General features: G+C 39.4%; 1 protein-coding gene and 1 long non-coding RNA gene across 3 annotated transcripts; one reads left to right on the forward strand and one right to left on the reverse strand.

Moving 5' to 3' along the window:
- Window positions 1-479: 479 nt before the first annotated feature.
- LOC149118342 (uncharacterized) lies at window positions 480-18,509 on the reverse strand. Its single transcript, XR_016208624.1, has 2 exons — window positions 18,414-18,509; window positions 480-699 (listed from the first exon to the last, which is right to left on the reverse strand). It is a non-coding gene; the product is annotated as an uncharacterized LOC149118342 (long non-coding RNA).
- LOC110056992 (SCO-spondin-like) lies at window positions 887-14,848 on the forward strand. 2 transcript variants are annotated; one of them, XM_020763559.2, is made up of 2 exons: window positions 887-1,267; window positions 8,269-14,848. In XM_020763559.2, exon 2 carries the CDS (start codon window positions 8,353-8,355, stop codon window positions 12,568-12,570), a length of 4,218 nt encoding a protein of 1,405 aa, XP_020619218.2. In that variant the 5' UTR covers window positions 887-1,267; window positions 8,269-8,352; the 3' UTR covers window positions 12,571-14,848. The 2 variants fall into 2 exon arrangements, with proteins under 2 accessions (XP_020619218.2, XP_089150312.1); XM_089294186.1 differs by lacking the exon at window positions 887-1,267 and adding an exon at window positions 7,287-7,695.
- Window positions 18,510-18,543: the final 34 nt, after the last annotated feature.

Raw genomic sequence — 18,543 nt, forward strand, 5'->3', positions numbered from 1 at the left:
GCTGCGAGAGGAAAGTCATTACACGAGCTAACAAAGCTTACAAAGTCCACGCGCGAATACTCGCGATTTCCGTCGAGAAGGGGAGGGGCGCTTGACTTAAAATTAAAAATGAGTGAAAGAACAAAGGGGACAGGGGAGGGCTATGTCATAGTCATATTTATGCAATATCTTGATGTGTCTAATGTTGTACCAATAATAGCGTCGATGCTCGAAATCAGGGTCATTTGTAATCTGTATAATCTTGGCTTTTTTTTAATGACCGCTTTTCTCGTTATGGCACTAAGTGAAAGAGATACTAACTGCTTTCGGTTTACTGCTCCTTCTCTCCTTGGGGTAATATTTATAAGTTTCAGAACCATGATCTCAAGCTTTCCATCTCTTTTAGTAACGTAATTCATCTCAGGTTGGAGTGAACGAATAGTCTCTCTATATGACTCAGTGATAACTGAACATCAGCTCTATAATATATACTACCAGTATTAACAACACTCTTCTTTATTAATTACTTTTTCGTTTAACGGTGGAAGAAACGTGTAGCATTGTCACCGGTTCTCTTACTTCTTCAGTGGAAATTCGTTAGCAATGGATGATCAGTCCAAGATTAGAAAGTCACATCAATTGTCAGGATAGGATAATTTCTCTTAACAAATCCTGGAGATTAGCAAATGCAGTGTCCCAGTAGCACTTGGAACTTGAACCCTGTAGAAAGTGAACAAAAGTTTGCAGTTTGTTTTGTATTAGCTTGCATCTTTGTCCCTTATAAGTGCGCTTAGTGCGTTTCTCAGGCGGCTACAGTGGTGTTTCCAAGTGGCGGAAAGCATTTACAACACAATAGAACAAATTTTCTTAAAAGAAAAGTCCCTGGGTTTGTCTTCTCAGCCGCATTAACTGAGGCGCGAGTGAAATAGACAGACAAGGCCCTGGGGAAGTGTTTGGAAAATTTACACAATACGCCGTGATGACGTCACACGAAGGCGTAAAACAGGTTGCAGCTGGGCGTCACATAAGGCGTGATTACACGTGTAAGGGTGTGGTCAAGGTGCGATGAATAGCAAATCAAGTGTATTATGTGGCTAGGTAGAGTCTCAGCATTTTGATAGTCACGTGAGCTGAACACACCTAACAAGCAATCATAACCTTTAAATAGAAAGAAAGTTGGAATTATTATCATTGCATCGCTTGATACTAAGCAAAGTTGATTGGTATTATCTAAACTGAACAAAACCGGCGGGGAGCAGTTTGGCGATTGGATTTGCGAATCAGTTAGGTAAGACATGTATATCACATTTATCGTTAACACTAGCGTGGATGATGACTTAAATATCATTACTTACTGTCGGCTAAAGATACTACATATCAACAATAACAACTCTGGCGGTTAATACGTGGGAGTAACGAATAAGGAATTTACTTAATACGCAACTTGTCTACAAATGGGGCTTTCAAACAGGGAAATGGGAAAAGTGAGCTGTCAACCCAGGTACTGAAAAAAACTTAAACCACATTTATGCAAACTTTTTAAACAAATCTCTGCCGGTATAATCTTTTGATAATGTTCCGAATATAACAATGAAATTTTTGTGGTTGTACAAAAACAATGACCACGCGAAAATGGCTTCAACTACAATGCTGTCACTTGATTTAGCTTTATTTTCTTGCTCTAGATTTCTTTTTTAAATTTATTTAAGTCATGTGACCTGCTGTGGTTATGTCGCTTTCCAATGCACTTGAAAATGAAACTGCCAATGGAGCATTTTGGCTTCACAAACTTTATGCTCTCCCTATTAATGCCGACCATTTAAGAAAACAAGTTGGTTTGTCAAACGCCTGCGGATGTGCCTTCGAACACTTTTCCCAAACGCCGCTTCCTGTGCGAATTAAAGTGCTTTCAGAAGCTATCGACGTGAGTTGAAAAATATTTGAAGTGAATGGGTACGTTTGAAGGAGGGAATATGCACGTAAACCAATATTTCGTAAACTAAATAAAACCTTTCGTGAGCAGGGCATCTCTTCTACCGTGACGTAAACAAAGTCATTCAGACGTTTTTTACTGGTTTAATTATCCTTGTTGTCCAATTTGTAATTTGGAAATGATGACTTTGGACTTCCTTTATGTAAATTTTAGTTTTCCGACGTAAGGATTAAGTGGGCATTGTAAAACACATGGGCGTGTTGACCACAAATAATTTCTGACCCCATTGGGTCATCTCTCCATTGATGGAATAAAATACAAAAAGTCTCCCCATTGATGTAAGAAGAATCTTTGTTGGTAAACATAACTCTAAAAGAGCCGTTTATGAAGAAAAACTCGTCATTTAGAGCCTGAAAGTGAAACTGTTAGTCGGAAACAGCAATCCTCTGCTACCCAGAATGTAGACATGTCTATGTATTTGATACTCTCAGCGCCCGAGGTGAGTCGTTTGGGATAGATTTCGCCATCCCTCAACCCGTTGAAATTATTTTCACAATGCACAATTATCAATTGAATTAGCTTCACTCCTGGCTTCACTAAATCAATGAACCAAAATTTAACAGAATTTCTCAGCTCAGTTTATACTAGCAGGTGCAGAAATGTTATCTGGAGTGTTTCGCACATCTAGCTCCCAGTCACAGAGTATAGAGGGATCCCGTCAGTAATATTCTACTGACGCACAGTCTTGACAATTTAATTAAATCTAGACGAAAACAAGTTATCTCTGGCCACGGTTGTTTGTAATCAGATCGTCAGAGATGTAGTTCAACACACCCACAATGCTATCTTCATGACGATCAAGGCGGATCCCTTCAGTATGTTATGATACTGCTGATACACAGAGCGCTAGTAAATTTCCCGCGCATTTTTGCTTCCTTTAGCTCATGAACGTAAACCTTTTTACCTATCATCACCATGTTTTCCAAATGATTATTATGTAGACGTAGCTTCTTGTCTACTGCGTCTTTCAATGTGACCCGACCACCGAATTATTTCTTAATTAATTAACTGGAAGCAATTCAATATATTCCATTACTAAACACAAAATATCTCTGTCACCTCTTCAGTCGCACAGGGTCGATAGACGGTTTAAACTTAATTATCATTAGAAATCCAAATGGCCTTTTGCCTCACGTGACGTAAAGAGGACTAAGCAAATAAGGAACTCTTAGACCTCAAATTTCCCACACGACTAATCCGTTTTGGGTCACGTGCTGCGCTCATTAATTTCAGTGATATTCACGATCACAGGATTATATTAGGCAGACAAGTAATTCAATATTTTATCGACAGCTAAAGTTTTCACCGCTATTTTTTTATTAGCTGTGTTGGATCAATCTTACGTGATAATACCGAAAGGAAGTATGGGTACAACAAGATCGATGAGATATAGACACGTGGTTTCGTACGTTTTCGTTGTCTTCAGAAGTGTGAAAAGAAGGTACTTTTAGCCTCACTTGAGAAAAAACGAATATTCCAAGTGAATATCGTTATAACCTACACCAAGATTCGGTCTTAGCGTATAAGATTGAAGCTCTTATCCCACAAAATTTGGTTACATGCTATGGAAACGTGGTTGCAAGATAACGTGGTAACATAATATAATTACAAGGTTAACATGATAAAATGGTAACTTGGAAACACGGTGTGGCAAAATGGTAACAAGGTAACATAATGGCACAGTAACATGATAACATGTCAACATGGTGACAGGATCACAAGGTGACATGATAACATGGCAGGAATGGTAGCTGGCAGCACGGTGACAAGGTAACATGGTAATACGGTAAGACAATAAGACAATAACATGGTAACGTGGCAACATAATACCATGGTAACATAATAACAAGGTAGCATAATAATATGTTAGCATGGTAGCATGGTAACATGGTGACATGATAACATGACAGCATGGTGACATGGCAGCATGCTAACATGGTAAAACCATAACATGGTAGTATGGTAACATAGTAGGAAAATAGCATAATAACACGGCAATATGATAACATGGCAGCCATGGTAGCATGGTGACATGGTAACACGATAACATAGTAACATCGTAACTCAATTACATGGCAACATGATAACGTGGTAACATGATATCATAGTAACATAATAACATGGTAATATGGTAACATAGTATAACATGGTAACGTGATGACATGGTAAACCGATAACAAGGTAGAATGGTACCATGATAACATAGTAACGTAGTAGGACCATAATAGCACGGTAACAAAGTAACATAGTCACATGGTAACACGCCAACATGGTAACATTGGAACATGGAACAGTCAAACAAGACGTAACGGGGAAACTTGAAGGCCGGAAGATTTCAGTGGAAAATACACGGACTGTTCACGCTCTGGGTGCAGAGTGATTTTTTTGTTCCGATAGACGGTACCCTAATCCACTGTTGTCCATCTTCCACGAAAGAAGACGTTAGGAGATGGACTCTGGGAGGCTACCTCATGCAAACATCAAGAGATACAAGTAAATAACCAGGCACTTACAATACAAACAAATCTGACACAATTAGTGCACGCGCGCTACGTAACAGAGGTACCCTAAGGGTGAAGCTTCACACAATAGAAAAGTGTACAACGCTGAAAAAGTGCTTAGCGGCTTAAAACGTTTGCACGTTGTTTTGTTCACTGTTGGGCTAAGCCAATTGCAAGTCGGCAGCTTGTTTCACTAGGTTCTAATTTACATCGTCTAATGCGTATTGATTTCAGATCCCTACCGAAGTGAGGCAAAACGTGTAAGGCGCAAGGCGGGGTCTTTTTAACGCCCCGTGACTACCGCTTTATTGTGTAACTGAGTCAGAAAAGAGGAGTACTCATATAACAGTAACATATGCATTCCGCTGTGGGAGGAAGTGGGTGAGAACTGCAATATATGGTATTTTGGTTGGCTGGAAGACTTTACAAAAGCATGCAGAAACGCGTTGTTAATTTGGAACGTGACAAAATAAACAATAATTTGGCTTCAAATTGTGTAAGATTCTTACGATCCAAAGCTCCATCAAAAACTTCTGATCATAATCCTTCTTTCCTTCATGTATATCACTCCCCAACCGAGAAGAAATTGCGGCAAAGGTTTACTCGAGAACTAATTTTACTGTACGGTTTCTTTTGTACTTTAGCGAACTTGTGTTCACACAGGAAACCGAGCGTTTGCTGCATGAACCGACATACATTTAAAAGGTGATGAAAGTTACGTACTGCCCGGCTTTTAATCACGCTAACGTGAGCCGCTTCTGTAATTAACAGATCACGAAAATATCAATTTACACTAGCGGGTAGGTAAACGAGCCAAGGAGTATATCTACTCCCCCACCCTGGATGGTAAGCTAGTCCATCGCAAGGTTACCCTCCAACATTAAATTCGCCGGTACCCATCTATACAGCTGAGTGAAGAGAGGCACTGTGAGAGTAAAGTGTCTTCCTCAAGAGCACAACACAATGTCCTCGGCCAGGACTCGAACCCGGGCCGCTCAATCCGGAGTCGAACGCACTAACCACGTGGCCACCGCGCCTCCCACACTAGTAGATAGTTTATTGAAAAATCTTCCTGTATTAAAGTGCGAAAAATCAGACAAGCAAAAAAACTACCAAAAACAAGTACCCAGAGCTGCAGGAAATAAAATATAAAAGCCAAAAATAGAAAAGGGAGCCTTGCCAAAACGCAAAGGCAGGAACTCTTTGAGTTCGGTGATTGGTCAAAAGGATTTTCTACACTACAGGTACTGAGATGTTAAACTACAACATCTCATAAAGGCAGTAGACTAAATATATTTTAATAAATAATTTGCCGGCAGAATGAGCTTCTTAGGATCCTGGAAAAACACGCACAGTTTCTAGATCACTTGCCATCGGCTTATGCTGTGGTTCGCCCAGCGCGTGATTATGACACCGATAAACCAAATGTTTTGTCTACTTCATAAGAAACGTAATTCGAGTATAACTCCGTTAAATGTTTCTTAAGCTGCAAACCCTTATCAACAGACTCCTAAATGGTACACATAAAGTCCCACAAGTGGTCTTCAAAAACTCAGTCATTCTGTCGCGGTACGGAAATTGCGTTTTATTTTGGAGTGCGGAAACACGACTCCAAGCCACAGTGTCTCCGTAACTTCCCGGTGATAAGATTAAATGTCTAGGTGGGTTAAAAGGGTTAAAGAGACAAAAGAAGAGCTTATCACATCGTGGTGGGCAAAGCAATGTTGCAAAACCACAAGTCGAGGACGAGAAGAATCATTTGTTCCAGATAGGTTCAAGACCAAGAGGAGAGTTACAATGCTGTCAAGTCCGTATAATTAAACTAGTGACTTGCAAGTACGGTACAAGCTAAAGAAAAGTGCTCTGGAAGAGAATCTTCAAACTGAGGTGTAATCGCGTGTCGGGTATAGTTCCATCGACCAGTATCAAGCAGAAGAGATCCTATTAGGTAATTCATTCTTCGACTTCTTGCGGTAATAGGATAGATAAAAAAATAAAACACGGAAGAAATTGGCCGTTTCAGGGTAAAAACCAATGCCAAATCGGAACACGTAACTCACAAAACGCTGCCTGTCATAGAAACCTCATCAGTGGGCGTGTTCGGCGAGAAAGGCATCGGCGCCATTACATGCGTGACATTATAGAAATACTGGACACATTGACTGAATGAACTATTGTTGTTGTAATGGTTAACAAGACGTTTCTAATAGTTTAGAGCCATAATTTTGCGTGCAAACTTTGCACACACTGGTCACGCGATAAATCGAGAGTAAACGTGGTATTTCCGTGAAGGATCCAAGGGTAGTGGGTGGTCCCCAAACCGTCCTTCTGGTTATCAAAACACGAAAGACGTTTTTTTTTCCTTTTTCTTCGATGGAACTCTGTGGTTCTGGTTAACGCAAGTTCATGCTAGCACGCTAATTTCTTAATTGTCATCCAATACTATGGCAATGTAAATTTTTACTTACGAAAGTCAAGTGTCCAAAAACTAATTAGCTCCTATTCGGGTCTGACCACAATCAAGCTCGTAAGATTGCTCAACTTGACAGGCCTCAAGCACTGGGTGCATGCAGTAATAATAATCGTTAGCATTTAAAAAGATTGATTATGAAGCTCACGGATGTGATGTTAAGGAAAACAGGCCGGGAACTTACTTAAAGCGGGTATTCGTATTAGTGTTAATTTGAAGTATACCTCCATCGGAGCAGGATAAGGGCATGTAGTTCATTTACCTTCTTGACATTCAAAAAAGAAGTCCAGGTCCTTCTCAGTTCAGAGAACAAGAGTGCGAGTTTCTATTTAGACTGGATGTATACAAAACTTGTTTTGAAGTTCTTTGTGCTTCCATGTTTTGACAATTTACTTTCCAGATTAAATCTTAGATAATAAACCTCTTTTGTTAGTGAGCAATTAGCTGAGCTATTGTGTCCTGCAGGTCAGTTTGTGTCGACTGCCACTACAATAGCTTCTTTGAAGAGCCTTTCGTTCAACCGTGAAGCTTAGACTGCTAAAAACTTCTATAAGCCATACGTAGTCGGACGCAACTGACATCCTTCTTACCCTTGGGACAAGGAATTTATGGCGTACGCCGTCTAAACGGGGCTCACGTTCCAATCCGTTTAAAGGAATCCTACATAACATATCTTCACCGCACTCGAGGTCAAATGCACGCGTAAAGTAAGCAGTCTTCATACATCTCGTTTGAATGTTGGTTTTTCGAAGGTAAGTTGTAATATCACGAGGCTCCAATCGGTACGCAATTTCAATATCGTTATCGACAAACAACGAAACTTCTTATACTCAGTATGACAAGCGTTAACCATCGTCGTTCTCTGCCTGACAGTACTGCTTGCATAATCGGTGAAAATGTCAGTGAACAGACATATTCTGCTTGCTCTGCGGACAAAAGCGCAGCAAAGATGCAGATACCGTATCCACAGAGAATTAGTAAACAAAGCTTTGCATGTAGCTATACATCGCCACTGGAGCGTGATTTCATTTTGTCCTTGGGTAAACAGATTTGACACTAAACTTCATTAATGCAAGTCATCTGTAAACAACCTTGTAATTTCCAAATTCATACGAAGTTAATGGTTGCTAAATATGGTTTATTTGCGACCAGAGCGATGGCTCCGAGCCAAATACTACAAAGTGTCTAATTATCAAAATTTGCCCTGGGGTTACTGTTGAACTTTGCAAGGGTAGTTTGTTTAGATTCAGTTGTATTCGCGGAAACGCCAGACAACACGTGCTTGTACCAATGAAGATTAACACGTGCCTAACTTTGTTTTTCAGCTTTCACGGTCAGCAGTTTCATCTTCAACAAGTTTCAATCAGCGGATAATAAAACAACTGAATGTAATCGCCGCACAAGATACAATGTTTTCCAGCGTTGTTTGGAGTTTGCTGTTTCTGTCGAGCACGTCATGGGTCGTTATGTCTCAAGGTGAAGGCCAAGAAATGAACACATGCCCAACAGAATGCCAGTGCACCACGATGAACAAAGTGTACATGTACTGTGGCTTCGCAGGAGGACTCAAACATTTGATGATATTTCCGTCCTTCATTCCCATTAAAGCGGAAATTCTGTCACTTCGAATGAATTTGCTTACGGAGATACCGGAGAGTGCCTTGAGGAATTTAACGTGTTTGATGACCTTGAATCTTAGATCCAACAAATTGCGTGATTTGCCAGCGACAGTGTTTCGTGACCTGACGAGCCTCAAATCTTTCAACGCGGGTTTCAACAAGCTGTCATCGCTACCAGGGCGCCTATTTCAGGGGTTAAATGCCCTCCACGAGCTTTATCTTGATAATAACGCAATTGAGCGAATCCCAGAGGAATTGTTTCAAGATCTGCCGTCCTTGAAGCGATTACATCTCCACCACAACAAACTCAAGACATTTTCCGGAAATGCTTTTCGAGGAACGTTTTCATTGCAAGGTCTATCACTCGCAAACAACCAATTGACAGCTATTCACGAAGGAACATTTGCTAATTTGACCTCGCTCAGAAGACTAACACTCACAGACAACAGGATCATGACCATATCGGAGAACTCGCTTAGAGAACTTGGTGCTCTAACGATCCTCCGACTAGAAAGCAATAATATATCATCAATTCCAGAACGGGCTTTCGCTGGATTAAAAACAGGAATAGTCGCTCATCTTAGACGTAATCCCTTTTACTGTGACTGCAAATTGCGGTGGTTAAAAGGCTGGCTTAAGTCCAAGACAAAATATATTCATTCCATCGCTTCTCGTACAACATGTTTCCAACCAGATCATCTGAAAGGGAAACCCATTCTTTACGTAGCCGATGAGCAGTTTACCTGCGTGGACGGTCAGTGGACCGAGTGGAGCCCGTGGAATGCTTGCAGCAGGACCTGTGGACGCGGCACGCAAGTCTCGACAAGGCGCTGTACAAATCCCCCACCAGGGAGAGGTGGGGAGAAATGCGAGGGAAACCACATCAAGACAAAGAGCTGCAATGGCCCAGACTGTGGAGCGAGCTGGACGGCTTGGTCAGAATGGAGTGAATGCAGCAAGACTTGCTCTTCAGGAATTGAAGTGAGGACTCGGTCATGCCAACATTCTCTCACTGGGTTGAGCAGTGATAGTTGTATAGGGTCTCCCCAAGAAAGACGTATTTGTACCAGAGAACCATGCAGTATTGATGGCGTATGGAGTTCATGGTCCAAATGGTCATCTTGCAGTGTAACATGTTCTTGGGGGACAAGATTAAGGACAAGAATTTGTGACAATCCACCACCTAGATATGGTGGAAAACCTTGCTTTGGAAGAGGCATTACAACAGAAATATGTTATTTAGGTTCCTGTCCAGTTCACGGTGGTTGGTCTACCTGGTCTTCCTGGTCAAGCTGTAGTGCATCATGTTCAGCTGGTACAACAACAAGATATAGAAACTGTAGTAAACCTGTTCCTCGGTATGGTGGGGATTTGTGTGATGGAGATTCAATCCAGCGGGAACATTGTCAGTCAGGGTCGTGTCCTATCCACGGAGGATGGGCATCTTGGTCAATTTGGTCCATGTGCTCTGTGACATGTTCTAGAGGATCTCAACTAAGGCTCCGAATTTGCAATAACCCATTACCTCAACATGGAGGTCAAAACTGTCCAGGAAATTTTTCTGATCTTAGACACTGTGACCTTGGTCCATGCCCTATTCATGGAAACTGGACAGCCTGGTCTCAATGGAGTGACTGTAGCAAGACATGTGCAAATGGGACAAGATCTCGCAACAGAACTTGCAGCAACCCTGTTCCACAGTTTGGTGGCAGAAATTGCCCAGGAGAAGTGACTGAAATTAAATCATGCATCAAAGCACCTTGTCCCATTCCTGGCAAATGGGCCACCTGGTCACAATGGTCAAAATGTAGCAAAAGTTGCTCTAGTGGTAGAAGGTCTCGAAGACGAACTTGCGATAATCCTTCCCCAAGCAATGGGGGTCCACCCTGCACTGGAAGGGCCACTGAAACTGAGATGTGCCAGTTAATACCGTGCCCTATCGATGGGGGGTGGGGAGAGTGGTCTAACTGGACAGATTGCAGCAAGACTTGTTCTGAAGGAATACAATCTCGATACCGGAATTGTAACAATCCACCTTCACAACATGGAGGAAAACAATGCTCTGGAAATTCTAACCAGAGTAAACATTGTAGCCAGCAACCTTGTTTTATACATGGAGAATGGACAAAGTGGTCAAACTGGACAGACTGCAGTAAAACATGTGATGTTGGACAGCAGAAAAGGACAAGATTGTGCCTCAATTCAAATCTTAAATCTGTTGCACAGGCAAGTGACATTCTTTCCTGTGCTGGAAATGAGACTGACATGCGGGTCTGCTTCCAAGGACCTTGTTCTAATCAAGGCAAATGGACTGAATGGTCAAGCTGGTCTCAATGTTCTGTCAGCTGTGGACTTGGAAAGCAGGAAAGGTTCAAGAACTGCAGTAGAAATGGAGACTTAAGTACAGAATTTTGCCTGGGTCCACTGATGCAGGTAAAAACTTGTTATCAAAACTGTACAGTGAGTGGTGGATGGAGTGAATGGTCTAATTGGACTGCATGTTCTTCATCATGTGGTAATGGAGTCCAGGCAAAATTTAGGCTTTGCACCAACCCCAAACCTCAAGCTGGTGGTGACAGCTGCTCTGGCAAAAATGTCATGTTTAAAAGTTGTGTTATTGCCAAGTGCAGAGATGAAAGCCATCAAAATGATTCCTTCTGGACTCCATGGACAAGCTGGTCTCATTGTTCTGCAACTTGTGCTAGAGGATACCAGACCCGTTCACGGTACTGCAGAAGACGACTGAGCCCATTTCATCTCGGAAACTGTACAGGCATTAAGGGACCAATTCAAGTGGAGAGTAACATCTGTGAGGTGCAGCCTTGTGCAGAATGGAGTAGTTGGTCAACATGGCAAACTTGCAGCCAGACATGTGGCGGTGGCATACAGAGAAGAGTAAGAAAATGCAAAGGCTCGATAATTGATATGGATTGTCAAGGAGAAAATTCACAAGCTGTCAGTTGCAACACAGAACCTTGTCCTACAATCCACCCAATAACTTATCCCCCTCGAATTACTCTAAGACCACCAGATCCATGTCCTGATCCTGAAAAACCACAAAATGGCTATTACAAGAAAATTGAACAGTACGGTTCTTACTATGTTACCCATTATTGCAGAAGACATTATTATGTTCATGGACCAAGACTGCGGCACTGTGAAAGTGATGGCACATGGTCTGATGAAGTGCCTTACTGCCTCCCTATATGCGGAGAGTCTAGTTCAAGTTTTGACAACGTACAATATCAGCGGTTAAGAATATTTGGTGGTGGTACATCTCTTCCTGGTCTGTGGCCATGGCAAGTGGCATTGACAGTTAATGACCTTTTTCACTGTGGTGGGTCCCTTATTGCAGAAAGTTGGGTGGTGACAGCTGCTCATTGTGTTTACAACAGACACACAAGGAAGCTTTTCTCTCATATTAGAGTCAATCTTGGAGTTCATGACGTTAAATCTGGACTAAGAGAACCTTATGTTCAAAGTATTGACAGTATTGAGATAGTGCCTCACCCAAACTTTAACTGGAACACTTTTGACTCAGACTTAGCATTGATAAAACTTAAATGGAAGGCCAACATAACTGACCATGTACGCCCAGTGTGTTTGCCAAGCAAACAGCAGAGACGTAAAGTAACTACTGGTGCTATGGGAGTTATGTTAGGGTGGGGACTCACTGAGGGAGAAAAGCCAAAAACAGAATTACAACAAGTTTATATGCCAGTTGTGGGACACTCAAACTGCCAAAAAGCTTACAAGAAAGAGACTTGGCCTGTAACATCAAACATGCTCTGTGCAGGATATGCTAGTAATATTAAGGACTCCTGTAAGCGGGATAGTGGGGGAGGGTTTCTATTCCATGATTCAAAGGGCAAAAGGAAGAAGTGGTTTCTTGGAGGGATTATTAGTTGGGGAAATCCTCAATGTGGGACACCTGGAAAATACAGTGTGTTTACTCATATAAATAGTAGATTTTCAAGGTGGATAAAAAATCATGTACATTACAGCTGAAATGACTTCTAATTTATGAAATCAAATGGATGTGTTACTATCATATGTGAACACAAAAAGCATGTTCGAAGCATTTCAATAGACATTGACATGTTAATTGTACCACAACCCATTAGGTTTTGTATAAAACCACACTTGTGGAAGAGTGACCATTTACAGGTTTGCAACTTAATCATCTAACATCAAGCTGGATTCCCTTGTGACAAACTAAGTTACATTTAATCATAATTCTACTGTTCACACTATCCTGAGAGATTCTCAAACTACTATAAGCCTTTTTAAAAGACACAACATTGAACCATTGACCCTTTGCATAAATGGCACCTACATTTGAATAACAATACTTTGTACATACTAAGCCTTGTGTTTATGTTTCCAGACAAAATATTTTTCACATGAATGTGATGCCTAGGAGGTACAAGTATTGTTATTCAAATATAGGCGTCGTTAATGCAAAGGGTCTATCCCATATTTTATTTTTAATTTATTTTTAGGCTTTCATATTATTTATATTTGAGACATTTTTACACTGCAAACAGACAACACTAGAGGAGATACATTTTTAAAAACCTTAAAATGAAATTAAAATTTTTAATTTATGAAATAATTAACTTGTAGAACATGAATCACTTTTGGACACAACCTAAGATTGCAGTTCCCAAATAAAGGGTACCAACGATCTTCCTTTTGGCACTTACTAATGCCGCTCAAGTTACTGAAATTTATATATGTAAACCTAAGATATTTGTCAAATTAATAGTAGTCAATGGTGATTTTCAGTTCATTGGAAACATATATGGAGTGGCTCAAGTTTGTCAATTATATTAACTACTTATTAACCAACTGTGAGGTCTTAATGAGAAAATCTCAGACTGAGACCTCGCTGTATTGACCAAGTGATAACAAGGTCAATACAACAAAGCCAAGGTTTGAGATTTTCTCATAAAGACCGAACGTGTGAGGTTAATAAGTTGTTTATTATAGACTTTTTGCTTTGTTTTAGCAGGCCCATAATCGGCCCATGAGCATTATGGGAGAATGCCCTAGAATTAGCCAATCAGAGTGTGTGTTATATCAATACAAACACAAGCCATGTAATATAAAATAATACAGTGGAACCTCGATTTAACGAACATAATCTGGAAGTCCAAATGTAAAATCTACCTCGATATAACGAATTACAATGTCAACATGCGACAGAAGATAAACGCTGAACAGATCAACAGTCAACAAATCCTTGTAATCCTTATGGTAAAGAGACAGCAACCTTTCAGTCAATGGCTTATTATGTGTCATAGACATTGGCACTATAGTATTTTGACATCAATTAACTTCTGCTCTATCTTCTTTGAAATCCGGAAATGTTGGGTAGTGCAACATCAACACTAAAGCCTGTTTCCTTGTTTACGTCGACAATTTTCTGTATAACCTCTATGTTGCAACATTTTTAAATCACTACTCTGAAAGTGTCGTTCTTTTGTACACAAAAGCTGCACGTCTCCTCAAAAGTGAAAATAATTGATATTGAAAAGGCACCATGCTTAATGAATTGCATCTCAAAACGTGGCACTTCTGGGTGACGAAAATTGCATTGAATTGCGTGACAGAAGTCATCTGTGTTACAAATCAATCATTTACTATTATGACCTCGATATAACGAACATTTTGGTCGTTTCCCCTCAAATTCGTTATATTGAGGTTTTCAATATAACGAACCCTCGATTTAACAAACAAATTTGGCCAGTTCCCAGTGACTTCGTTAAATCAAGGTTCCACTGTATTGTCGTACACATAACTCAGCTAAGTTGTTTATAACTTATATATAACTTGCATTCAAGTACTTTCAAGTATGAAATAAATACAATAAGTTTTCATTCATAGTTACCAGGAAATTATGAGACAGTGTGAACAATAAATTACTGTTATCTATTTTTAATTTAAACATACATATGTAAATACTTCTATTTTCAATAAGCTAAATAAGATTATGTTGTACCATATATAAAGATGTTTAATGCAACATATGATAGCTACTATCATTATTTTTCTGTATAATATTATTCAATGTGCCAATATTCCAATATTCAGATTCATTCATTATTAATAATACTGTCACAGAGATGTATTCATGGGTTTATTAACTCAATCTTGCAATCATATACTGGTACACTTTGAAGAGAATTGTCTTCATTTTGTAAGAAGCTGTATTCTTTGATGGCCTGACTTTCACTGGTACTGAAGGGTTTGTTTATTAAAGTGAAATATAAGTTTGATCAAAGGAAGTCTAGATTCTTGGAACATCTTGGATATTCTTGGAATATCTATGTGACATACATGACCCTCTGTATTACAAAGTTCTATGGAGAACCTAGACCCGCTTTCAGTGTTACGTGCATAGGCAACATCTTTCGACCATCTTTTGACATGCTATTTAAACAGCTGAAAGATTGTTTAACTCTGAAACTGAAAATTTTTCCGGTCATTAGCCAGTGCTTTCAATAACATTTGAAGTAGATGTCTGCCAGTATAAAAGTAGGCAGCTCAGGATATATAACCTTTGCTAGGGGGGTCTGGAGGCATGTTTCCCCAGAAAATTTTGAAATTTAAACTCTCGGAAATAAGATTTCCAGCTTTCTGGGCATCAAAGTTAGTAAAGTCAATGATGAATATATGCTGGAACCGATCTTTTTCGCTTGCTGCCTGTAAATGATTTATCTCTGTTTGGGTTATCGAAGTACATCGGCTTCCTTCACAAAGTTCTGCAAGTGTAAAAACTGTGAACAGGCTTGTCGAATGAATTTCCAAATGATGAACAAATCAAGTCTTTCATTTCTTCGATTGATAGCCCTTTGCGTGGCTCACGACTTTCCAACAATTGCGAAGATGGCTAGGCCTTATCTGTGACTTCAGACCGTATAGTTTTAGAATCAATTGGGTTGACTGGCGAGATTTCATCATTGGAATGAAGCGTTTCGTTTTGTACAATTTTTATTCATCCGTAAGAAAAGAACACGACAGGTTTATGAAAGAAAAATTCCAAAAGTCAAATAAATTTATTCAAATACCTGTTTCGCTTTCAAAAGAATGTAAATGAATCAGTCTGTCCAGACCGTGTATGGGTGTGCACTTTGCTGCCATCTTTTCTTGATCGACCACATGGTAATAGTTTAAAAGCAAGGTTAAGTTTTATTATGATACTGCTGAAAATGGCTGAATGTTTTGCAATTAGCAATCGTATTCGATGGATGTGTACGCTTTTATATACACGAACAGTCAAGGCCAATGTAAGAAATATTTTTATTTTCAGTTTATTTGAACTGAGAAATAGGTCGGCAGTAAATATTATAACAGTTACATTTTTGAAGTTTTTGTCAACAAACACAGCCAAGCAGCCGGTGACTCGATAACTCACAGCCGCCGGAGATCTGGCGGTAGCCAGCTTCTAATGAAAGCATTGTTAGCGGAAGTAATGACAAATAAATGATAATTACTGACCTAAAAAGACAAATGACTGATAAATCAAACGTTTTTAGTGTAGTTGATTGGCTCTCCATAGTGACTTACAGTAGAATTGGGCCGTTACCATTTTTTACAATCAAAAGATGTTTAACATTCAAAACAACATTCAAATATTTATCTCTCACAAAATGACTTCTTGATACTCCTAACCTTAGTTTGATGTCAAATAAATCCATCTTTCATGACGAAAAGTTGAGTTTGACTGTAAAGAAGTTCACTGTGTTTAGATTTTTGACATAGGCCAGGTTACACAGCATGTCAAAAGATGGCATGTCGAAAGATACCGCCTATGCACGTAACACTGAAAGTGGGCGTAAGGGTCTTGTAAGATTTGTGATAAGAAAGCCTGGAATATCCACTGTCTTTACAATTACAAATAAAAAATCTTCAAAAAATTAGCTTTGATAAATGAGCCTCACCTTTTTAACTTATATTTAATAATTATTTAGTTTTTCTCTGTATCTATGTTCTTGTGTGTTACCTTCATTTACATACATTGACTTTTTTACCTTCATATTTCCATACCAACCAACCTGGTAGGTTACCAGCTACATATGGTCTTGTATTTCTATATTATACATTTTGTTCCTACACTTTTTTGTAAAATGAGGGTAAACAAATGGTGTGTTGTGCTACCCTTCGCCTCTGTATTCTATTTGTCAAGTTAAATCCGAATTCTACTGACAGTCCCATACATGTGGGAGCATTGTACTTTACATGGTACTAGTTGATTGAAATTGAACATCACCAGATAATTACTTTCCTTTTACTCAACAGATGTACATGTATGTAACCAGGGATCCATATTCGTAGTCATGTGGTTGTCCATGACGACTATAAAATTGTAGGGACAGCTAAAATCAATATGAAAACTTGTCCAGTGTGGACGAGTTTAGTTTGACTCTACCATTTCTTAAGTTTTCTTGTGAGTTCCCTACATTCTGACCATTTGTCATCCATTTGGAGCTTTAGGAAAACAGAGAAAGAAAACATGGTGCAATCACATCAATTGTTTTGATCAGGACAAGCTCTATAGTAATGGAAAAACAAGCCAAATATTAGCAGGAAGAGCGAAAGTGTTCCTTTCAGCCTTCATGGCAGTCAGAGACCTTGCTTTTCATTTGTACCTGGATTTTCGGTGTCCACTGACAGCCACAACTAGACATGATGCACTGGAAGACTGGTCACGTGAAAATAATAAAAAAGTAAACTTTCCATTTACATGCTGTTCTGTTACCATTCTTCCCTATTGAATGGGCAAGTAAAATTTTGCCAGGGCAAGTATGTCACCTGGCATACTTGCCCAGCTGACAACTTGGAGAAATATTAGCCTCTTGAGATAAAGCAATGGAAGATAAAAACTGCTGTTCCAAATACTTTGGGCATTTTTTTTGTGGAGGGAGGCAAGGGGTGAGGGAGGGCTCAGGCATGGGAAATTGAAGGGGTCAATATTGTGGCATGAATGTTTGCTGAATAAGGTCATAATATTTTTGAAAGTAATGCTCTTCAAAAAGGAATTGGGAAAAAGTTCAGATTTTATAATAGAGTTTATTAAGCTTCAATTAACGTCATTCCCCAGTATTGCACTGTGCATCCCTACTGTGCATAATTTCACACATGATTAGTGCGTGCGCATTAAAAAATGGCAGCTTTTCCTTTACAGCTGGACCTCGCCATAGAGGAAAATTGTCATTTCCTTGAAAACGAGTATGGTGACCTATCATTTTTTTCTGTTGTTTTGAATTGAGTAATAAATTTCTCTACGTAAAATAAATATGGACTAGTTCTCAGTGCAGAACAAGAAACAATCGTCGGAAACGTGAATTTAGCAAGCAATCGTGACTATAATCACGGTGCTATTATAAGGATTTATTGGGTACTAACAAGCTGCTGTTGCTCCTAAACGAACATGGGGATCCCCCATTTTTATTTGAAAATTTAAGTTCCTATAATATAAACAATCAATAGGCAAAGTTTGACAAAAATCTCAGTGCAGGTTCTATTTCAGTGGAATGACCTTAAGGATATTTTGGACATAAAAACATTATGTGTTTGCTGTAGTCACCTTAAAATAAGGCTTAAGTTATTTGTTATAATTTTTTGTTATTTGTATTAGCGTTAATTTTGTAATGTATGGCCGATACATGTTTATAAACATTGTCTTTTAGTATTGTTATTATTTTCAAGTAACAAAATCAATGTTTATAAACAAATGAACTTGTACAAAAGAAGTCTTTGTTTCAATGCGATACACACTGTGCTGTCGTCCAGGAACGTCAACGGTATGACTCCCGAAATATTATACAATAAGAACTTTCACTTACCACACAATTTCCTCCTAATAAAGTCTGTTTTGTTTCTCTCTTTGGCACGCTTTTTTGCTAATCCTAGTCAGGCTACGCCAGCGATGACAAAGAAAGACTGAACAGAAGTACCTTCTATGCTGCACATGCG

Source organism: Orbicella faveolata, unplaced genomic scaffold (assembly GCF_042242905.1).
Source record: "Orbicella faveolata isolate gen_17 unplaced genomic scaffold, um_ofav_v1 contig_1, whole genome shotgun sequence".
In the NCBI taxonomy this organism is placed as follows: domain Eukaryota; kingdom Metazoa; phylum Cnidaria; class Anthozoa; order Scleractinia; family Merulinidae; genus Orbicella; species Orbicella faveolata.